The sequence below is a fragment of the Delphinus delphis genome, chromosome 6 (assembly GCF_949987515.2).
Source record: "Delphinus delphis chromosome 6, mDelDel1.2, whole genome shotgun sequence".
In the NCBI taxonomy this organism is placed as follows: Eukaryota; Metazoa; Chordata; class Mammalia; order Artiodactyla; family Delphinidae; genus Delphinus; species Delphinus delphis.
In genome coordinates this window covers 108,222,874-108,247,117 of record NC_082688.1, presented here as the reverse complement: position 1 = coordinate 108,247,117, position 24,244 = coordinate 108,222,874, and the positions used below count along the sequence as shown (strand labels likewise).

General features: G+C 39.4%; 1 protein-coding gene and 1 pseudogene across 6 annotated transcripts in view; one reads left to right on the top strand and one right to left on the bottom strand.

The window, feature by feature from the left end:
- The window catches only part of CEP44 (centrosomal protein 44), a 140,863-nt gene that overhangs the window by 70,057 nt on the left and 46,562 nt on the right, over positions 1-24,244 (top strand). For 2 of the 6 annotated variants that reach the window (XM_060015279.2, XM_060015276.2), the window contains 2 exons: positions 3,069-3,137; positions 7,762-8,114. In XM_060015279.2, the coding sequence (XP_059871262.1) occupies positions 3,069-3,102 (34 nt within the window). In that variant the 3' untranslated portion in view covers positions 3,103-3,137; positions 7,762-8,114. Of the gene's footprint in view, positions 1-3,068; positions 3,483-7,761; positions 8,115-11,953; positions 12,018-24,244 lie in introns of those variants that run through there. The other 4 variants (XR_009519943.2, XM_060015277.2, XR_009519944.2 and 1 more) reach the window with 3 other exon arrangements.
- On the bottom strand, positions 10,868-12,217 carry LOC132426841 (peptidyl-prolyl cis-trans isomerase FKBP4 pseudogene; annotated as a pseudogene).

The window sequence follows — 24,244 nt, the reverse complement described above, 5'->3', positions numbered from 1 at the left end:
AATTTCTTGTTCTGGGTCAAGTAAAGAAGTCTGTGGTATCAACTAGTTAGATATGTTACACTAATGAGAGCAAAATTAGCCTTGACCCATTTCTGGCAGGTCTAGAAAAACATGAGATATAATTTCTACCACACACAAAGTGTTGCATCAGAATAACATAGGGTATCACTGTTGAGCCTAGAAAGGGCCAGGCTTATGCTGTACTTGGACAGACCCTGCCTCCCAATGGGACCAGAAACCTCAATGACTCTCCAGGTTGAATCAATTCAGAGATTTTGGAACTATGTGGAGATTCAGACTGGAAAGTCAGTGGCCACCATTGATGATCTCAAGAGGTGACAAATTCCACCAGGATATGCGGTTGGTGAAGACTTTCCATGTGAGCAAACACAAATCAGCTCTGATACAAGGTGCATAAAAATCACAGAGAGCTCTTATGAGGATCATTGGAAAAGAAAAGAGAGACGAATGTCACTCTCATTTCGTCCACATTTTCTTTTCTCTTCCTATAGATAAATTTGCGAGAATCATTCCAGAAAAGAAAATGAAAATGGTTGCTAGTCCAATAATGGAAACTGTTGTGATTAAGTTTTTGGAAAGTTTGAAATGGAAAGAGAGTTTAGTGCAGATAGGGTAAACAAATCAGCCCACCACTTGTTTTTATTAATAAAGTTTTATTAGAACACAGCTTCACCCATTTGTGTCTGTCTTGACTATGGCTGGGGCACACTTTAGTAGTTGTAACAAAGACTTTATGGACTTCAAAGATAAAAATATTTTCTATTTGGCTCTTTAGAAAAAAATTTGCCAGCCCTCTAGTCCAGTGAATCAGTTTAGTTTTTCAAAACTTTCTTTCTGTAGGTTCCTCTTTTTCCCTGCCTATGAAAATACGCTGAAGCAAATAGCAAGTGCAAACGATTTAATTTATAATTGTGTATATGAGACTAAAGACATAACTACTCCTCAATCAGACTTCTCTGATCTCAGTGGAAACGGATGGGGAGCAATAGGAGAACGTGAGTGTGTAAAGATAAAGAGTGACAGGAAAATAGCTAAGAAAGCATTGATTCATAAGGTCAAATGCACTTCCAAAGAAAATATCTTCAATTTTCATATCCTTTCAATCCTTCGTCAGATAACTCATAGACTTGGCATTTAAGAGGCTTAAAAACAATCAGATCAAATGGGTCTCATTCTTCTTGGTTGTCTTGCCCTCATCAAGTGGTAATTTCTTTATAAGGAAGGAAACAAATTTAGAGGAAGGAAACAAATTTAGAGGAAGGAAACAAATTTAGAGGAAGAAAACATCGTGTGTATTGAAGTGGCTTTTTTTCTACTTGGTAGGAGTGACATTAAGTCAAAACTCTCCAAATAAAAGCTAGAATGCTATTTCCTATTATTTGCTCTGTCAAACTGGGGCTCTCCTATGTCCATACTCTTCAGAAATTTTTTTTGTGGTAGATGATCATAGAATTTGATAAATGAAGTTGGATTAATTTCTATTACTTGTTCTTAGGCAAAAATGATATCAAATGCTTAAAAAATACACTTTGCCCTAGTAATTCCTTTATTTCAAAATCATTCTAAATAAATTATTAAGGTTATAGGCAGCTACTTAAATATAGAATGTACAACAGAAGAAATCTTTACAGTAAGTAAACATGAAAAATATCTAAATGACCAATAATAAAGGATTTGGTTAAGTAAATTATGGTGTATACATTAAATGATCTACTTACAGCCACTGAATGATATTGTAGGTAAATATTTTTTAACACAGAAAATGTTCATAGTATCATCTAAGTGGAGGAAACAGGATACAACATGGTATGTACATTTTGGTACAATTTTTATTTAAAGCTATACTTTTACACCTATACCCCAGCTTTTTTTTTTTTTTTTTTTTTTTTTTTTTTAGCAGTACGCGGGCCTCTCACTGCTGCGGCCTCTCCCGCTGCGGAGCACAGGCTCCGGACGCGCAGGCTCAGTGGCCATGGCCCACGGGCCCAGCCACTCCGCGGCATGTGGGATCCTCTGGGGCATGAACGGTCCCTCCGGGACCGGGGCACGAACCCGTGTCCCCTGCCTCGGCAGGCGGACTCTCAACCACTGAGCCACCAGGGAAACCCTACCCCAGCTTTTAAATTTTAAGTTTTATTTTTATTTATACCCCAGTTTTTAATTCTAAAGTGTATAATTTTTGTTATGGTCTAATTTAGACATATACACATCACATTTTTAATTGTGATTATTTTAACAATAAAATATAGATATTTTAAATGTTAAAAAACTGTATATTCTTGTTTTTCTTAAATTAATTTTTAAAATATAAGAATATTATTTTACATTTTGTAAAAGGCTAATACTGTCCAATAATTAAATGTAGAAATAAAATTACAGTATATTTTACTTTCACTTGGCTAATTTTTGTTCATTATTTAAGCTTTCACTTAAAATATTTGTGAAGTTACTTTAAAAGTTTCTGAAATGAAGGTGTATTATGTTTGAATCAGACTTATTTGAGTAAAAAGCTAAGAAATAGACCTCCTTTTATCTTAGCAGTCCTCACTGAGACATGACCAAGGGCACAGAACTAGATGAACTTTGAAGTTCACTTCTAGTCTCATAATTCACTGAAAGTGCCTGAAGATGTGAACTCAGCTCCTAATTTACAGTACATCAGAGACTCTGCTTTTAGAAGTGTATGGATACTGGTATATGTAAAATATGGTGGTTAAAAAATTCAGTCCCACAAATCAAGCATCAGGATTAGAGGTGATCATTTGTCAAAAAACAGGTTAGTTTAGCTTAATAAGGCTGTCCTCCAGTTCTTGAGTTCACAGTGTTTTAGTAAAGAATTGGGGGTTCTCACATCACACCACAGTTGAGGTCTGGTCAGGAATCTAGGGCTTCCCTTGAAAGGATCTAATCCATGTTTATGTAACTATGATTTTTCTATAATTTGTTATCTGGTCACTTATTTGTTAGTTTAAATAGTCAAGATTTAAATTTTACTGCACTTGTAACTAAACAACTTGTAAAACAACTTGAATTTTTTTTCTAATCAGGTTTTCTGATTTTGGAGTCTGCCTGGTTGACTGAACATCGGATGAATGACTTGGGCTCCCCTGTCTTTGGTGAGCTGGACACATGTGGTACTTGTGAAACATTGTGGGGAAAGATCTCAATTTCATCCTTTCCACTTAAACCTAAACTCAAAAACATTTTATTTTCCCTAAAAGTATACATCGCAATTTACCTTGGAAAGTCTTGGAATACAATATTTTAGTTTCTCTGGGAATATAATTATCTGCAATGAGTTTTTACATATTGTAGGAAATTAATATTTCCCAAAGGATAGAGGGTAAACCCAGCTGCCATTTTGAGTCTTGGATGCATTGGAACATGTTTTCCTGCTGCTACTTCTGATAGAGCTGACTTGACTCCAAATAAATTGTCAGTAAAGGGAGCATTGACTTATACTGGCTTGATTTTACCTATTCTCGTATATGAAATGAGTTTTTTTTGTTTTAACAAAAAGTAAGTCAAATGTCTGACTTGCTAGTTATATTTGAAAAACTTAGAAAGAAGAAATAATAAGGTAAAATTTTAATGTGGAATAAAGTGTCAGATTGGTTCCTAACAGTATACTGGTATTCACTCATTCGATTACCAAATTTAATCAACATCGAAATTCCAAATCACTACCAATTTTTTGTTGTTGTTCATAAAGCCTTTCATTATTAGCCTTAAAGCCAAGGCAAAGATGAACATGACTAGGTATTTTGCTTGCTACTCTGGTCTTTTGCTACATACTGATGTGATAGAAATTGTCTTCCTGCCAGAAGGTTTTATGTTGCTTTATCAAAATCACTTAATTATTGCTGGGACTGGATTTTAAAGCTACATTTTCCTCTGACATTTGGGTGCTAAACTGAGCCACTATGTATATTTTTGAAATGTAAAAAGCTATATTCTGAAAGATTTTTTTGGTGTTCAACAAAAGTGCCTTGTTCATTGTTATTTAAAAGTATTATCCTCAATTACCTCAATTGTAATTAAACTTAGTATTAAATTAATTAGTATTCAACCTAATTAAACTCAAAAGCTTTTGCACAGCAAAGGAAACCATAAACAAAACAAAAGGACAACCCACAGAATGGGAGAAAATATTTGCAAACGATGTGACAAACAAGGAATTAGTCTCCACTATTTACAAACAGCTCATGCAGCTCAATATCAAAAAAACAAACAACCCAATCAAAAAATGGGCAGAAAACCTAAAGAGATATTTTTCCAAAGAAGACATACAGGTGGCCAAGAGGCACATGAAAAGATGCTCAACATCGCTAATTATTAGAGAAATGCAAATCAAAACTGCAATGAGATATCACACCAGTCAGAAAGGCCATCAGCAAAAAATCTGCAAACAATAAATGCTGGAGAGGTTGTGGAGAAAAGGCAACCCTCCTACACTGTTGGTGGGAATGTAAATTGGTGCAGCCACTACGGAGAACAGTATGGAGGTTCCTTAAAAAACTAAAAATAGAGCTACCAGATGATCCAGCGATCCCACTACGGGGCATATATCCAGAGAAAACCATAATTCAAAAAGACACATGCACCCCAATATTCATTGCAACACTATTTACAATAGTCAGGACATGGAAGCAACCTAAGTGTCCATCAACAGATGAATAGATAAAGAAGATGTGATATATGTATACATATATATGTGTACATATATATATGTATATATATATATGTGTATATATATATATATAATGTAATATTACTCATCCATTAAAAAGAATGAAATAATGCCATTTTCAGCAACATGGATGGACCTGGAGATTATCATATTAAGTGAAGTAAGTCAGACAGAGAAAGACAAATGTATGATATCGCTTATATGGGGAATCTAAAAAAAAATGATGCAGTTGAACTTATTTACAAAACAGAAACAGATTCATAGACTTAGAGAAGAAACTTATGGTTACCAGCAGGGGATAAGTGGGGAGGAGGGATAGATTGGGAGCTTGGGACTGACATGTACACACTGCTCTATTTAAAATAAAATGCCTTCCCATGAAAAAAATAATGAAAGTATTTCACATTAGATGGTGAATAAACAAGGGCAATCATCTCCTTTCCTGAACCCAACTCTCAAGATGCCACAAAAGTGAGAGGGTGAAAATGTAATATAAAATCAAAGAGTATTCATCTGGGAAGGCATATATGCCTTGTGTGTGAGTGAAATCGAAGCCTAGGACAGCAGAGGACCTGGCACCATGGATAATAGGATAAGATTGAGAGTCCAGGTCTTTTATGTCCTACCATCACTCTGGAGGTGAATGGTTGCCTGTCTAACTGCTTACAAGGCAGGAAAGCCAGAGCCCGCTGGGCTAGGGAACTCAAGGCAGGCCAGTGGGACTCCAAGCAGGTCTTTATCATTCCTTCTCACATCTGTCATACTCCACGGGTGAGATTACAATTAAAGAAGAAAATTGTCCAATGGAAAAACAACAAAAATAAATAAAAAGAAGAAAATTGTGGAATCTTTGGAAAAGAGCAGGAATTGGGATAGGGGAGTGGACTGAATTAATAAGAAATGAATTCGTGACAAGGAAAATTAGTCCAAGGAACTCTCCCAGAAGGCATCCCGCATAGATAAAAAGGTGGAAAGTATATAAGGAGAGGTAAGTGATAGGGGGGTGGAAGTAGACATGTTAAGAGCCTTGAAGGGTCACAGAGGCTGAAAATGAATGGAGAGACGTTAGCTTCTGCTCAGGATGTAGAAAGCTGGAAAGAGCATCACTCCTACCCTAACAACAAGAAAGACAAAACTGTACAAGTGATACGTGGTTTTTGAGTGCATCATAAAACTGAGACAGCAGGGTGACAAACTGGCCTGAAATCTAAGGAAAGGAAGGCACTTCCAGGGAAGTGGAGACGGAGCTAGAAATTTCTTTCAATACCAAGATGTTCACGTTAGCAAAGTAGGCAGCATTTCAGAAGCTAGTGTAGTACAGTGTGCTGTGGGGGGCGTGTGGATTAGTCACGAGTGGGATCCTTACAAAGCAACTTTCTAAATGTGTACTTTAACCTATTTTACAAATCCGAACGATCAGAATAATAACACTTATTTCCTAAATTTGTTGTGAGATTTATATGCGCCCATGTGTGTAGCATGTCTTATAGATAACGGTCATTTTCAGAATGATTTTTCATCTCTCCCTTAGCAACATGTTCTTGGTAACAGTATTTGTACTTTCTTATTATCTCTCATATCCGTTTCCTTATTTCTTCTTCTTCTTGTCACTTCCTTGGTTAATTTCTCATCTAGATTATTTCACTAATCTTGACAATTTTAGATAAGAAATTGTCTTCCTGACTACAAAGGCACCACACTCCCGATCTCCTATCTGTCCCACACACTGCAGGAAAAGCGATAGGAATAAAGGGCAATCCTGATTTTATTGCATGGCTCTTTTAAATCCCTGAGCTGTTTGCAAAGATTAAAGATGACACTCAGTGTTTGTAAGAATGCCAGAAAGTAGCATTCATCAATTACTAATGGGAATAAAAATTGTTATTTCTCCAGAAACAATTTTCCCTGTGAACCAGACACCTTTAAACAGTACTTGTTAGCCCAGCAGTGCCACTTACATGTACTTACTCTGAACGAAAACTAGAAAATTTGCTCTGGATTTCCAGCACAACTGCTTCTACGAGCAAACTTCTAAAAACCCTTCTCAACAATTGATCAATCTGTTAGAAGGAAAGCAAGAGGAGAAAACAATAACAGAAAAAGAAAACTATGTTTATTAGTGCCAAGAGAAGAAAACGGCAACTACATACCACAAAATCAAAGAAATCTCTGCAAAGTCTAGGGAAAATTGAATCAACCTGAAGGAACCAAAACTGAGAGAATTCATTGTTGTGGAAAATAAGTGGACAAGATATTTAGAAGCATGGCTGTGGCACAAAATGTGTGTCAAGTCACATAATTATTTACCAATAGGATGTAAAGTAGATTTAATTTTCTTCTTTATGTTTTCCCCATTTAAAAACATTTATTAATGAATGTGAACTAATTTGATAGCAAAAAAATCAATGAAAGTATTTCAGTGGCCCCTAAATACCCTTAATATAATGGGTAAATTGTTAACTTCTCCCTTTCATACTCCAGCTCTGCTGAAACATTTAGCTTTCCAAAATATTGTATGCTCTTTTTCTCTTCCACACCTTTGCAAGTGTTCTCCTTGCAACTGTCCAGGGAGTTCCTTGTAGTCATTTGTTACTCAGCTAAAATGTACCTCCTTCATGAAATATTCTGTGGTATCTCCAGGCAAGATGAGATTTCCACTTCGGTGATCGCATTGGACCCAGACCACACCTCAGCTGTGGTACTTACTTACGCAAGTGTGTTATGAGTGTGCATGTCTCTCTCCTGTACCATGAGAGCTCCAGGAATGCAGGGACGGTGCCACTTTAAACTTTATGTGGAATTTAATACACCTTTACTGAATCAACACACAGGAAATGGGCAGTAATACTTCATTTACTTCAGTCTCTTTCTTGGGTTTAGTGGGGACATTTCTCACAATATTGCCTAGAGGATGTGGTTGAGTAAAGAAGTATTTTTCTTGCATAGTGTTTTCTTTTATATTTATTGTTATATATTCATTTCTAATGAGAAAGTATTTAATTACTTTTTATTTTGTTCTGTGTTTATTTATTTTCTGTTTATTCTTCCAGAACAAGAAGATCATGTTTCTTATGTTTGACTTGCTTCACATACACAATAAGCTGTATGCACATGAGTTCGCTTAAATTATTTTGCAGTAGCATGAACATATTTTCATTCATCAGACATAAATGTCATTACAATTACTAATTGTGTTGCTCAGATGTAACAGGCTTTACGATGTGCTGTGCAGGGGTGGTGCATTTATACAGGCGCAAGAAAACAAACTCATTGCTTTCCTTTTTCTCTGTACGAATCTGCCAAGAAAAACTCTGAGCTGCCTTTTAGACTTTAGTAGATTCGATTTATGGAAATTAAAAATGTTCCTATGCAAAATGTTTCATTAAAAGATTTTATGCCGCTATCTAGTGAATTTTCAGCTTATTTAACCTAAAATAAACCACAAAGTTCTTTCCAGAACCTCAACTAAACCCAATCTTTGGAGAAGAAAAGAAAGGAAAACAGCTTTAATTTTAGGAGAGAAGTTAATTTTTTAAAAAATGATTAAAGGTTTTGACTTTATTATAACATTTTCATTTCTTTTTTAGCAACACCACTAAATTGGTCCTTTCCATAATTTACATACTTTTTTTTTTTTTCTGGTACGCGGGCCTCTCACCGTTGTGGCCTCTCCCATTGCGGAGCACAGGCTCCAGTCGCGCAGACTCGGCGGCCATGGCTCACGGGCCCAGCCGCTCCGCGGCATGTGGGATCCTCCCGGACCGGGTCACGAACCTGCGTCCCCTGCATCGGCAGGCGGACTCTCAACCACTGCACCACCAGGGAAGCCCCCTAGACAAACACTTTTAATAGTCCTCCACCTCCTTGACAAATTAGAAGGGTCTAGGTTTTCATAAAGTGGGGAGCCCTGTCAAAACACTTCTATGTTTGCATTTTTTTCCAGGTAAATGTCACAATACCCATAGGTCATACTTAATTTTGGATTCTTATCTAAAATTGCCTTGAAATAACTGGTAACATGGCAAAAGCTTTTCTCAAGGTATATAACATTTAACCTTCAAACTTTGGCTGAAAACTGAAACCAATGCGAGTTTTTTTTTTAATAAATTTATTTATTTATTTATGGCTGCGTTGGGTCTTCGTTGCTGCACGCAGGCTTTCTCTAGCTGTGGCGAGCGGGGGCTACTCTTCATTGCGGTGCGTGGGCTTCTCATTGCGGTGGCTTCTCTTGTTGCGGAGCATGGGCTCTAGGCGCGTGGGTTCCGTAGTTGTGGCATGCAGGCTTAGTTGCTCTGTGGCATGTGGGATCCTCCCGGACCAGGGATCGATCCCGTGTCCCCTGCACTGGAAGGCGGGTTCTTAGCCACTGCGCCACCAGGGAAGTCCCCAGTGTGAGCTTTGATAGAATAAAAAGGAGAGAGAGGAAGAGGGGAAGGAGTGGAGGGGGAGAAAGGAAACACATTAAGTAGAGGACAATACCAGTTTGCTAAAATGTGATTTTTGCATTTGATTAAATCATATTTTATCAAAACCTACTTTTCCAGTTTTAGTTATGATTCACAGTGTTATCTATGAATCACCAGCATGACCACATGCACACACGCTATGGATTACAATCAATACAAATGACACAGGTTGCATTTCGAGTCTTCAGAACTTCTGATTTGGCAGTTTGCCAGCTTTTTCAGGTTCCGCATGAAGGAGAAACAAAATTTCTGCAAAAACATTTCTTTCAAAAACATGGTCCAGACTTGCATAGAACCATGGAATTTGCTAGTCAGACTACTTAAGAAATGCAACTTTTTCTGTTTTGTGCAATTTTGCGTTTGTGCTAAAATGGTTGGCCTGTACAGAGTGTATTTTTCCCCATGTGTTCCCTGAAGCGATGAGTTAAATAAGACAAGCTGTGGGCATGTTATGGTCTGATCCTGTGACTCATGTGTTGGCAGTGGTCGTCTAAACAGAGCTACTGTGTCTGAAGGTGATGGGTAGCTAGTTAACTTCCTGACAGTTCAATACGAAAACCAACTTTAAAGACTTTCAAAACAAAGACTTAACAAGGATTTGATTTCTCAATCTTTGAATCTCGTTATGAGATTTTTTCATTGAAATAGAAAAAAGATCTAAACTTCAAAATCAAATATACAGTATTTGGGGTTTTTATTCCTCTGCCCCCAGTCCATCCTTTTAATTTTTCAAAGTTAATTACTCTTATCTATTTCTGGATTTCCTACATTGTAGATTCCTCTAGGATATTAAAAGTCTATTTTCTTTTTTAATCATAGCTGTCCTATTGCCAGGATACATAAGAGTGCTTGTTTGTCCAGAGCCCGTATTTGAATTTTATCCACTATCCCCGTAATGTCGTATAACAGCTAACTGTTTTTTCCTAGCCTAAGATACCCAGAGTTACGAATTACACTTAGTTGTCATGTGTCTTAAGTGTCCTTTTATCTGGAATAACACCCATCAGTCTTCCTTTTTCTCTCATAATGCTGGCAGTTTCAAAGAGCACCTATTATTTGTAGAACGGCCATCAATTTGAGTTTCCCTGAGGTTTCCTCTGATGAGATTCAGGTTATACACGTTGTATAAGCAAACAGATGTGACATTATATCCTTCTCAGGGCATCATATCAAGAGGCACTCGATGTCATTTGTTCCATTATTGGTGGTGTTGGCTGCAATCATATGGCTGTGATGGTTCTGCCAGGTTTCTCCACCGTCAAGTCACTATTTCCTCCTCGGCTAATTAATACATAATTTGAAAATAAATGTTTTAAGGCAATGTAAATATCCTTTATTCCCCAAACTTTCACCTACTCTAAGCATTCATCGATAGCTTCTGCTTAAATCAATTTTTATTATAATGGTTGCAAAATGGTGATTTTTCTATCGTTCCTCCCACATTTACCAGTTGATATTCTAAAGGAGTAAGACTTCCTCCCCCACCTCCCATTTGTTTAGTTTTAATTAATTAATTAATATATATATGGATTCATGGACTCTTACTGAATTCAATGTATACACTGAATCTGTTACCATCAACATCAGGTTTCTTTCTTCAATATTTTCACACTTAAGGATACACGTTCTTTCTTTGGGGGCACCTTTTTTGGTTTTTAGAAAAATAAAGGTCTAATTCACTCAAAATTCTTCAGTTTTTACAGAACCAATAGGGTGGAGTAGGGTAGGGAGAAGCGGGGCAGGCAGCCAGGAGCCGGGCTGGGAAAGGCCACACTTCTGCCTCCACCTGAGGCTGGCCCCCTGCCACATGGTTCTTCTGCCCGTCCTTCACCTCCGTGTCAACAGGCTGGTCTCCTGCAGCGACCATGGCCTTGGCCTTGCTCTCCTCCCCAGCTAGCCTCTCAAATATGTTGTCATAGAGCTTCTTCTCCCATTCGAGCTCCTTGCGGATCCGCTGCTGGGCCTTGGCAGCTCTGTGGTTGGGGTAGAGCTGCAGGACCTTCTGGAAGTCAGCCCATGCCAAGTCAAAGTCGTTCACCTCCAGGTGGGCCTCTCCCTGGTGGAAGAGGTCCTTCTCATGGTTGCTGTCCGGTTCCAGGGCCTTGTTACAATTTTCAGCGGCAGCAGAGAAGGCTTGCAGCTTCAGATGACACATGGCCAGGTTGAGGTGTGAGGCCAGCCGAAGGGCCTGTGTCTTCTGTGCGTCCTCATTAGAGAAAGCTGACTCAAATTCCAGCCAGGACACGATCTCGTACCGCAGCAGAGCTTGTTTGTACTTGCCTTGCTGGAAGTCCACGGTGCCCCGCTCCTTCACTGTGGTGCTCTGCTCCAGCTTCTCTGAACTCATCTCCTGGGACTCCTTGGCCTTCCCAAAACTCTTGAGTTATACTTCATACTTCAGCTCAGCATTTGGGGGGATCTGGAACTTTTCCTTCCCAACACTGCCAAAAGCATAGCTGGGCTTGAGATACACAATGGGATGTTCTCCTTTTTCCTTGCGCTGAATGACTTTCTCCACCCCACAAGGCAGGTCCACACACTCGGCCTCGCCGACCTCCTGGCGGTAAAAGATCTGGTCTCTGGAGTACCTTCCAGTGCAATCTCCCCGATGGCGCCACTCCACCTGGAACACAAGCGTGGCCTTGGGAGGGATCTCGGGAGGGCTGCCCGCCGAACCGTAGGCGTATTCTGGCTTGCAGGGGATGTGGCACACTTCCCCCTCCTTCATGGTCGCTACAGCAATATCCCAAGCCTTGATGACTTCCCCTTTCCCCAGGTCGAAGGATAATCTGTCCTTGCGGTCCAGGCTGGAGTCGAACTTGCTGCCATCGAACAGCCAGCCCGTGTAGTGGACAGAGACTCGGTCCCCGATCATGGGCATCCCTGTGCCTGTGCCCTCTCGCTTGAGGACCTGAAGCACGCCCTCATCCTGCTTGGGGCTGATGTCCACCCCCTCAAGGGACAGCGGCGCCGACTGAGCCCCACCCTCGGAAGCCTTCGTCCCCGAGGCGGTCTTCGTGCCGTTTCCCGGGCAGCGGGCGCAGGAGGCGGGTCTTAGGCGGCCCGGGCAGTGATTGGTCCCACCGCCGCGGAGGGGGCGGGGGGAAGAGGCTAGGAGGAGCCGGCCTGCGGCGAGGGACGCGGGTTGGGGAGAACTTTCTAGAGACGGCGGCTGGTTCGGGCTTTGGCGTTCCTTTCTGCGAAAGGTGGTTTCTCGTTCGTTCCTCCCGCCCTCCGCCTGGCCCCGCCCCGGTCCTGGGACCCTGGGAATCCCGGGCCAGCCCTCGCCCCCGCCGCCGCGTCCCCAGCCCGTCTCCCCAGGAGTGGTTTTACCTCAATCTTATCTTTCTTGTGCATTTTTTTCAGAACCCCTTTGCTCTCTGTGAAGTTGACTCTCCTGGAATTTGGTGCTTCTTTTCCTACTTACAGGTAACCTGCAGTGTATAAGATTGTCTGTCTTCTAGTTATGCCAAAGGTGTGTTTTGTGTGGTGTTATTTATTCTTCTTGTCGTTTGGAGGTTGTTTGAAGAGATTTTGCATAGGCAGCTGCCATTGCCCCAACTGCCCAGGACTCTTGGATGCAAAGACTTTTAAAAGCTGTCATTGAATTTCCTGTGATGAAGAGGAATTGTCTTTTGCATAAAATGATAAAACTTGAGAAGCTATTTTTTAGTATAATGTGAAAACTTAATGACATGGATCATAAGAAAATACAAAGAGGGAGAGGCAATATTCTCTCAAGAAATAAAGAACAGATGTTAGGAAAAGAATGGTGAAAAGAGTGAGAGAATTGAGGAGAAAGGAACAGAGAAATGGCCCAGTAGCATGACAGACGGCCATGGAGGAAAATGGACAGTGAGACAGTGTTGAAGGCAGGTCAAAGGATTATAAAGATTGAGGATGTTTAATACTAAATGATAACTTTTTTGAAGCCACGTAAATACACTTCTGTCATTGCAAATTATAAGTTAAACATATTACAATGGGTCAGAGTTTGTGGGGGTGTTGAAGCGAAAGCTGTTGCTTTCTGTGTCTCGGTTTGTCACAGAGCAGGGGACAGAGAATAGTTATAGGGGATCAAATGCCAATGACCTCAACAGTCCAGGGAGGCAGGTAGGCAAATCCAGAGTAACCGGGAAGGTATTAACACTGGGGAGTTCTCGGAAATCTTGTTGAGGGCACTAGATTCTCACAGAACACGGGATACACGGCTTGACACAATTTTGCCTGACTTTCAAAGGTTGAGATGTCCTCAATAAACATATTTATCACACTGTGAGGTTTGGTTCTATAATCGACATTGTAGAGCATCTCTTTATGAAGTCAACACCTATCTATGATGTGTCAACCCCATGCCAGGTACATTCTCAGCAGTGGAAATACGATAAACAGAGTGAGTACAAATCCTGTCCTCATGAAACTTTTGTTATCGTGGAGGAGACATACAGTAGGCAAGACAAACAAATAAAATGTGTATCATGTTATATTTGATGGCTCTAAGAGCTAAGGAGAGAAATAATGCATGGAAGGAAATGTGAGGGATAAATGTGACATTTTAAGCAGGGTGGCCCCCAGGAAAGCTCACACTGAGGGAATGTGAGTTTTGAGTGAAAAAAGAAAGACATGAGATAGTTAGCCACATGTGTATCTGAGGTATATATGGTAGAGGGAATGTCAAGTGCAAAGGCGTGTGCCTGTAAATTAGGGGAATGTTAAATAGGCCAATGTGCCATGAACAGAATGAATTAGAGGAAAGAATTAGGACACGAAGTCTGAAAGGTAACGGGGACCAGATCATGTAGGGCCTTATAAGTCCTAGTAAGGACTTTGGCTTATGTTCTGCTTGAGACGGAAAGTCTCAAACCTTTATAGGGAAGGTTTTGAGCAAAGGAGTGACATGATATGATGTACATCTATCAGGATTGTCCTGGCTGCTCTTATGAGACTAGAGTGTGTTTTGGAGCTGGGGAGGGGGCGGTAAAGTTGACCAAGTACAGGACTAGGGAGACCATCAGCAGGTTATTGCAATAATTCAGTAAAGAGATGATGGTGGCCTGGGCCAGTGCCGTGGTAGTTCGGAGTCTCAGATTCTAGACATATATTGAAAAAGGAGCTCACAGGCTTCACATGGGGGGTGTAACAGAAAGAGAGGTGTCCAAGAGGACCTCAGGAATTTTGGCCGAGTAAGCGAAAAAATGATGAATTCCTTTACTGAAATGGGGAGACTGTATGAGGAGCTATTTGGGGAGGGATTATCAGGAACTCAGATCTGCACAAGTGTGGTTTGAGATGCCTGCTGGACCTCGTAAAGGAAGTGTCAGGAAGTTAGGTGTGGGTTTGGGTGTGTGGGTTTGTGGTTCAGCATGTAGGTGGTATTTTTAGGCAGGGAACTGGTTAGGACCACTTAGGGAGAGAACGTGGATAGGAAAGGGAAGAGGGCTAAAGAGGGCTGTGAGACACTCTAATATGTAAAGGTTGAGGAAATAAGAGAGAACCAAAATGGCATCATGGTATCCTGAAAGTCAAGAGGAGTTTGTTTCAGCTGACTCTAGTTATAGAATCCAGTGGAGCAAGGAGGGATTCACCATGAGGCCTGGCTTTTTCACCATGAGGACTGCTTCAGATCAGGGTGCAGCAACATTTTGAAGCAAGAGAACATCTTTTTTAAAATTTATTTATTTATTTGGCTGTGCTGGGTCTTAGTTGCGGCACGTGGGGTCCTCTTTGCCTCGTGTGGGATCTTTAGTTGTGGCATGCAGGATCTAGTTTTCTGCCCAGGGATCAAACCTGGGCCGCCTGTATTGGGAGCAGGGAGTCCTAACCACTGGACCACCAGAGAAGTCCCGTGAGAAGAACATCTTTATAACACAAAGGTCTAAATTTCGATTCCATGGACAAAAGGAGGCTCATTGGGTGGTTGGAGTTTCAGGGAGCACACAGGACTCCGAATTCTGTATAATCCCATTTCAGTTCTCTAGTGCTCAGTTAATCCTGACCCATATGTTGTATTATGTATGGTTAGGAATATGGACTATGGAATCAGTCTGATTGCTTTAACCGTAGCTCCACCATTACCAGCTATTTGACCTATGGCAATTTACTTAAATTCTCTGTGCCTTTGTTTCCTAATCTGTGAAACAGAGAAGACAATAATACTTAAAAGGATTCTACTGAATGTTAAATATGATGATACAAATATAGCACTTAGCATAGTGCCCTGAACATAGGATTTTCTAAGTGTCAGCCATGACGATCTTTTTTTTTTTTTCAGTTTGTTTATTTATTTATTTATGGCTGTGTTGGGTCTTCATTGCTGCGCACGGGCTTTCTCCAGTTCCAGTGAACGGGGGCTACTCTGCATTGTGGTGCGCGGGCTTCTCATTGTGCTGGCTTCTCTTGCTGAGGATCACGGTCTCTAGGGCACACGGGCTTCAGTAGTTGTGGCTTGCGGGCCCTAGAGCACAGGCTCAGTAGTTGTGGCAGACGGGCTTAGTTGCTCTGCTGCATGTGGGATCTTCCTGGACCAGGACTCGAACCCATGTCCCCTGCATTGGCAGGCAGATTCTTAACCACTGTGCCACCAGGGAAGCCCAGCCATGACAATCTTTATGAGACTTGGCTGAGGGAATTCAACTGATATTATGATCTGACAGCCCACAGGATAAATCTTTGGCCACTACAGCCCTGCAGCTGCCTGAGCTAAAGAATCATTTTGAATGGTTTTAGAAAGTCCCTGGGTTTCTGAATGTCTTTGAGGTGAGCCAAGAATTTAGGCTTTTAAACTCTTGGGTGAATGGATATTTTTCTGTTTACATTCTATTTCAGAATTGAAAAGGGTTATGATTTTTTTTCATTATAGGAGTGATATAGTTTATTGTAAAAAAAAGTTATCACTACAGATACATGTAAGTAGAAAGGAAAAATAATACAAAAGCTCTTTACCCTGAGCTAACACTGACATTGGTGAATACCCTGTCATGCATCTCTGTGTATATCCATGAAGCTTTGTGGGTCTGCCTCTTGCTGGGGGCCCCCAAAACTCCATGCCCTGTTCTCTCATCTTCAAGTCTCAGCTTCTCTGGAACAACAGGATCCAAGTCCTGTTTCAGAATCCTCTTCTCTTCAATAAACTGTCTAGTGACAATAGATTAACCCTTCTCACCCTCGGTCTTTGTAGTCTGCATGCACTTCATGGATTCTATGGGCTGAGCAATTCGATCCCCCAAAGCCTTACCCCAGGAGGTACTTCATTCTAGAATACCACAGGCTTACAGATTTTCCTCCTAACAACTGTTTGTTTATAACTTTTTTTTATACCATCTCTTAAAAAGTTTACCTCTTTGTGAATGACTCCTTTCTTTTTTAGTGCAATGACTATTTTTTCCCCCAAATGTGCTAAAGATATATACTACAAGAAGGAATATTTCCACAGTATATTTTCAAAGATATATTCATCCATAGACTGACACAACAGTTGAGTGTCTGAGAATATTGTATAGAATATTATATAGAACAACATTTAGATGAATTCAGAATTGTTCTTTGTGAACATACGCCAAGGGAAAGGGGGTGACTCATGAGTCTGTTCTGTGCAGGTGCTGTTTCTGTTCTTTAAAGAACTCTCATGCACAAAATTTTGGTGTTCTAAAAGTGGTTTCTATGGTATAAGATAATTTTGCAGTGCAGTTTGACATTGACAACTAGTGAATAAAATGGCGCAAAAGAAGAGTGTCCCTTCCAAAGAATGGCTGCCTCAAACCCTTCCTCCACTACTTGCCATCCGTGTCCTTGTCTGCACTTCCTTTTGTGGTGAGGATACTAAATCTTCATTGCACTAATTTTTAAATAAACTACTTTCAGTTTTTATCATTATGTAAACTTGTTTTCATTGTGCAATTGATACATCTTTCTATCAAGTGAAAATTGTTTGGGTGTCTTAGTTTGGGATGAAATAAATCATAATTGTTCCATTGAAATTCATAACAATTAAAAAAATTTAAGGGCTTTATATTTAGCGGCAAAGTTTTCAGGAATGAATTGAAGCTATCAAGAAAGGTATAGATGCATTTATTTAGCTGTTTCACCACTGTTTCCCATGGGCTGCCAGATTCCCATTCAGGAATATTAAGGAGACTGCCTCTCTATATTCTCCCCTCAGTTGGATAGTAAATCCTAGATTCCCCACGTTTTCATTTCTTGAACCCCTCTTCCTATCATTCATATCTGTATTAGGATTTTTTGCTCATAAGAGAAATCAAATCTCTGTGTTATGGCAAAACTGGGACTTTTTGGAATAATGCAAGGGGTTCAGAGAATTGAAGAGAGCCTGACAGATGGAATCAAAGCTGCAGGTGAGTCTGTTTTGGAATTACAGACCAGAGCTGCTGGGACCACGGCCACTGCTTGGTTGTGGCTGGTGCCATTGGGTCTAATTTTTGCACCATGAATCCTAATCATCCCTTACTCATTGTCTCATTTGGTCCAAATTAAAACTAGTAGGTTAGACAGTCCACTGATTGGGACCCTTGTGCCTGGGTCCCAGTCATCAGTGTGTGAAGTGTCTTCTCCCCTTTGGATTCTGTAGTGGGAGGTTGGGTACCACCTCTTTTCACTATTGTAGCCATGGGGGCTTCTCCTGAAAGAGAAGAGATTTTACTTCTTCAAATCTTCACTCTCAATTCTGGGTCTTTGTACACACACTACACTATCTACTTTAAGCATCTTCTTCCTTCGCCTAAAGTCTATTATTTTTCATTCTTAGTTGGCACTTCCTTCTGGAAGAATAAGGCCCCAGTCTTAGCATTTGTCACCAGGTAATTGTCTATTTGTATTTCTCACGTGACTGCACGTTGCCCAGAAGTGTGGTTTGCATTTTTGCTTGTCCAGCACTGTATTCTCTGTGAACAGCAGTGTCGAACACATACTTCTGTTTATATTTGTTCCATAAATGAATAAAATGTTTATTAAGACCTTGGAGAGATAAATTGGAATAGTAAAAACTTCCAGTTCTTTCTCTGGATTAAGTGTGATTACCTGGATTAGGAAACTTGTAAGGAAAGGAAACCCTAACTGTGAATATCGTCTCTAAATCCGTTTGCAACTGACTTTCCCCATGTCTTTCTTAAGCTCATACACTGATTTTCATTGTGAAATACCCCGTTTTTCCAGTTTAATATCTTTTGGTCCAAAAGATCCCCAATGCAGAGCAAAAATATCTATTACTGTATTACTAGCATGAAGCCAAGTTCACAATTTAAATAATTATATGTACTCAACAGAGTTTCTCAAAGAACTTTCTCAGAAATTGCAATGCAAGAGATGAAAAATATTTTTATAAGCTGACACATTTAATTATCATTTTAGATAAATCTATTTTGGAGTCTGATATTTTTGTATTTATTTCACCAGTATGATCCAGACTCAATGTGTTTACTGGCAACAGAGTCCAGGGATTATACTCCCACATTGAAACAATAATCATATTGCAATGTCAGTGCTCTTCATAATGCATTTCCGTCAACATTTATTTGGCACCAAGTATGCACCAGCTACTAGAAATAGAAAAATCTCTGGGACATTAGGAATGCTAAGTAGCCTTGCTTTGGGATGAATAAAATAGGGTATGGTCTGCCCTTCAGTGGGGTGAATCTAGAGTGGGGTAATGTGACACTGGGTCATCTTTTGGGGTCTCAGTAAAAATGGTGCCAGTCACACCCCAGCATGGGACGTTGATGGCCACTTTTGTGGGGAGATGGTATGAGTAGGAAGCAGAAGCGGCAGCAGCAGGGATAAGGCATCTCAGCTTCAGGTGCCTGCCCATGAGAGTCCGGAGCCAAAGGAGGAGGGGAGGGTCCAGCAGCAGAGATGGATGGCTCTCATAGGAGAACATCGAGGCACAGCTTGAGACTTTAAGTAAGTGTAGTGTCTTATTCACATTTCCAGTGAACATGAGAATCAGGGCGAACTTACTTGTACCAAACTTGTTACTTCACAGTTGAAACACTAGGTTGTAAGGCTCTGCAAAACACAAGTTATTATTGTTGTTTTCTGAGGACACTTCCCCCTGAAGTTATATGCTTTGGATTATATGCCATAGATATTTTTTAATTCTGTGATTTTATTTATTATTTAAAAAATTTTTAATAGATCTTTATTGGAGTATAATTGCTTCACGTTACTGTGTTAGTTTCTGTTGCACAGCAAAGTGAATCAGCCATATGTATACGCATGTCCTCATATCCCCTCCCTCTTGTGTCTCCCTCCCACCCTCCCTATCGCACCCCTCTAGGTCATTGCAAAGCACTGAGCCGATCTCCCTATGCTATGCTGCTGCTTCCCACCAGCCAACTATTTTTTACATTCTGTACTGTATATATGTTGATGCTACTCTCACTTCGCCCCACCTTTGACCGCCAACCCCATGTCCTCAAGTTCATTCTCTATGTCTGCCTCTGTATTCCTGCCCTGCCACTAGGTTCATCAGTACCTTTTTTTTTTTTAAGATTCCATATATATGCGTTAGCATATGGTATTTGTTTTTCTCTTTCTGACTTACTTCACTCTGTATGACAGACTCTAGGTCCATCCACCTCACTACAAATAACTCAATTTCGTATCTTTTTATGAATAATATTCCATTGTATATATGTGCCACATCTTCTTTATCCATTCATCTGTCAGTGGACACTTAGGTTGCTTCCATGTCCTGGCTATTGTAAATAGTGCTGCAATGAACATTGTGGTACATGTCTCTTTTTGAATTATGGTTTTCTCAGGGTATACGCCCAGTAGTGGGATTGCTGAGTCATGTGGTAGTTTTATTTTTAGTTTTTTAAGGAACCTCCATACTGTTTTCCATAGTGGTTGTATCAATTTACATTCTCACCAACAGTGCAAGAGGGTTCCCTTTTCACCACACCCTCTCCAGTATTTATTGTTTGTAGATTTTTTGCTGATGGCCATTCTGACTGGTGTGAGGTGATACCTCACTGTAGTTTTGATTTGCGTTTCTCTAATAATTAGTGATGTTGAACATCTTGTCATGTGCCTCTTGGCCATCTGTATGTCTTCCTATGTGAAACGTCTATTTAGGTCTTCCACCCATTTTTTAACTGGAATTTTTGTTTTTTTGATATTGAGCTCCATGAGTTGATTGTATATTTTGGAGATTAATCCTTTGTCTGTTGTTTCATTAGCAAATATTTTCTCCCATTCTGAGGGCTGTCCTTCTGTCTTGTTTATGGTTTCCTTTGCTGTGCAAAAGCTTTGAAGTTTCATTAGGTCCCATTTGTTTATTTTTGTTTTTATTTCCATTTCTCTAGGAGGTGGGTCAAAAAGGATCTTGCTGTGATTTATGTCATGGAGTGTTCTGCCTATGTTTTCCTCTAAGAGTTTGATAGTGTCTGGCCTTACATTTAGGTTTTTAATCCATTTAGAGTTTATTTTTGTGCATGGTGTTAGGGAGTGTTCTAATTTCATTCTTTTACATGTAGCTGTTCAGTTTTCCCAGCAGCACTTATTGAAGAGGCTCTCTTTTCTCCATTGTGTAGGCTTGCCTCCTCTCTCATAAATTAGGTGCCCATATGTGCGTGGGTTTATCGCTGGGCATTCTATACTGTACCATTGATCTATATGTCTGTTTTTGTGCCAGTACCATACTGTCATGATTACTGTAGCTTTGTGGTATAGTTTGGAGTCGGGAAGCCTGATTCCTCCAACTCTGTTTTTTTTTCCTCAAGATTGCTTTGGCTATTCAGGGTCTTTCGTGTTTCCGTACGAATTGTAAAATTTTTTGTTCTAATTCTGTGAGGAATGCCATTGGTAATTTGATAGGGAATGCATTGAATCTATAGATTGTTTTGGGTGGTATAGTCATTTTCAAAATATTGATTCTTCCAATCCAAGAACATGGTACATTTCTCCAGCCGTTTTTGTCATCTTTGATTTTTTTCATCAGTGTTTTATAGTTTTCTGTGTACGAGTCTTTCACCTCCTTAGGCAGGTTTATTCCTAGGTATTTTATTCTTTTTGTTGCGATGGTAAGTGGGAGTGTTTCCTTAATTTCTCTTTCTGATTTTTCATCATTAGTGTATAGGAATGCCAGAGATTTCTGTGCATTAATTTTGTATCCTGCAACCTTACCAAATTCATTGATTAGTTCTAGTAGTTTTCTGGTGGCATCTTTAGTATCATGTCATCAGCAAACAGTTACAGTTTTACTTCTTCTTTTCCAATTTGCATTCCTTTTATTTCTTTTTCTTCTCTGATTGCTGTGGCTAGGACTTCTAAAACTATGTTGAATAAGAGTGGTGAGAGTGGACATCCTTGTCTTGTTCCTGATCTTAGTGGAAATGCTTTCAGTTTTTCACCATGGAGTATGATGCTTGCTGGGGGTTTGTCATATATAGCCTTTATTATTTTGAGGTAAGTTCCCTCTATGCCCATTTTCTGGAGAGTTTTTTATCATAAATTGGTATTAAATTTTGTCAAAAGCTTTTTCTGCATCTATTGAGATGATCATATGATTTTTATTACTTAATTTGTTAATGTGGTATATCACATTGATTGATTTGCATACATTGAAGAATCCTTGCATCCCTGGGATAAATCCCACTTGGTTATGGTGTATGATCCTTTCAATGTGCTGTTGGATTCTGTTTGCTAGTATTTTGTTCAGGATTTTTGCATCTGTGGTCATCAATGATACTGGTCTATAATTATCTTTTTTTGTGATATCTTTTTCTGGTTTTGGTATCAGGGTGATGGTGGCTTCAAAGAATGAATTTGGGAGTGTTTCTCCCTGTGCAATTTTTTGGAAGAGTTTGAGAAGGATTGGTGTTAGCTCTTCTCTAAATATTTCATAGAATTTGCCTGTGAAGCCATCTGGCCCTGGACTTTTGTTTTGTTGGAAGATTTTTAATTACGGTTTCAATTTCATTACTTGTGATATGTCTGTTTATATTTTCTAATTCTTCCTGGTTCAGGGTTGGAAAATTGTACCTTTCCAAGAATTTGTCCATTTCTTCGTGGTTGTCCATTTTATTGGCATATAGTTATTTGTAGTAGTCTCTTATAATCCTTTGTATTTCTGCAGTGTCAGTTGTGATTTCTGCTTTTTCATTTCTAATTTTATTGATTTGCGTTCTCTCCTTTTTTTTCTTGATGAATCTGGCTAAGGGTTTATCAACTTTGTTTATCTTCTCAAAGAACCAGCTTTTAGTTTTATTGATCTTTGCTGTTGTTTTCTTCGTTTCTACTTCATTTATTTCTGCTCTGATCTTTATGATTTCTTTCCTTCTACTGACTTTGGATTTTCTTTGTTCTTCTTTCTCTAGTTGTTTCAAGTGTAGGGTTAGATTGTTTATTTGAGATACTTCTTGTTTCTTGAGGTGAGATTGAATTGCTGTAAACTTCCCTCTTAAAACTGCTTTTGCTGCATCCCATAGGTTTTGGGTCATCATGTTTTCATTGTCATTTGTTTCTATGTGTTTTTTTATTTCTTCTTTGATTTTTTCAGTGATCTCTTGGTTATTTATAGCACACTGTTTAGCCTTCCTGTATACGTGTTTTTTATAGTTTTTTTCCTGTAATTTATTTCCAATCTTATAGCATTGTGGTCAGAAAAGATGCTGGATATGATTTCAATTTTCTTAAATTTTCCAAGACTTGATTTCTGGCTTAAGATGCAATCTATCCTGGAGAATGTTCCATGTGCACTTGAGAAGAAAGTGTATTCTGCCACTTCTGGGTGGAATGTTCTATAAATATCAGTTAGATCTATCTGGTCTCGTCTATTGTGTCATTTAAAGCTTGTGTTTCCTTATTTATTTTCTGTTTGGATGATCTGTCCATTGATGTAAGTGGGGTGTTAAAGTCCCCTACTATTATTGTATTACTGTTGATTTCTCCTTTCATGGTTGTTAGCATTTGCCTTATGTATTGAGGTGCTCCTATGTTGGGTCCATAAAAATTTATAATTGTTATATCTTCTTCTTGGATTGATCCTTTGATCATTATGTAGTGTCCCTCCTTATCTCTTGTAACAGTCTTTATTTTAAAGTCTATTTTATCTGATACGAGTATTGCTACTTCAGCTTTGTTTTGATTTCCGTTTGCATGGAATATCTTTTTCCATCCCTTCACTTTCAGTCTGTATGAGTCCCTAGATCTGAAGTGAGTCTCTTGTAGACAGCATATATATGGGTTTTGTTTTTGTATCCATTCAGCCAGTCTATGTCTTTTGTTTGGGGCATTTAATCCATTTACATTCAAGGTTATTATTGATATGTATGTTCCTATTACCATTTTCTTAGTTGTTTTGGGTTGGTTTTTGTGGGTCTTTTTCTTCTCTTGTGTTTCCCGCTTAGAGAAGTTTCTTTAGCATTTGTTTTAAAGCTGTTTTGGTGGTGCTGAATTCTCTTAGCTTTTGCTTGTCTGAAAAGCTTTTGACTTCTTCATCGAATCTGAATGAGATCCTTGCTGGGTAGACTAATCTTGGTTGTAGATTTTTCTCTTTCATCACTTTAAGTATATCCTGCCACTCCCTTCTGGCCCGCAGAGTTTCCGCTGAAAAATCAGCTCATAACCTTATGGGGATTCCTCTGTATGTTATTTTTTGTTTTTCCCTTGCTGCTTTTAATATTTTTTCTTTGAATTTAATTTTTGTTAGTTTGATTAATATGTGTCTTGGTGTGTTTTCCCTAGGGTTTATCCTGCATGGGACTCTCTGTGCTTCCTGGACTTGGGTGACTATTTCCTTAACCATGTTAGGGAAGTTTTCCACTATAATCTCTTCAAATGTTTTCACAGACCCTTTCTTTTTCTCTTCTTCTTGTGGGACCCCTATAATTCAAATGTTGGTGCATTTCATGTTGTCCCAGAGGTCTCTGACACTGTCTTCAATTCTTTTCATTCTTTTTTCTTTATTCTGCTCCTTGGCAGTTATTTCCACCATTTTGTCTTCCAGCTCACTTATTCGTTCTTCTGCTTCAGTTATTCTGTTATTGATTCCTTCTAGTGTATTTTTCATTTGAGTTATTGTGTTGTTCATCTCTGTTTGTTCTCTAGT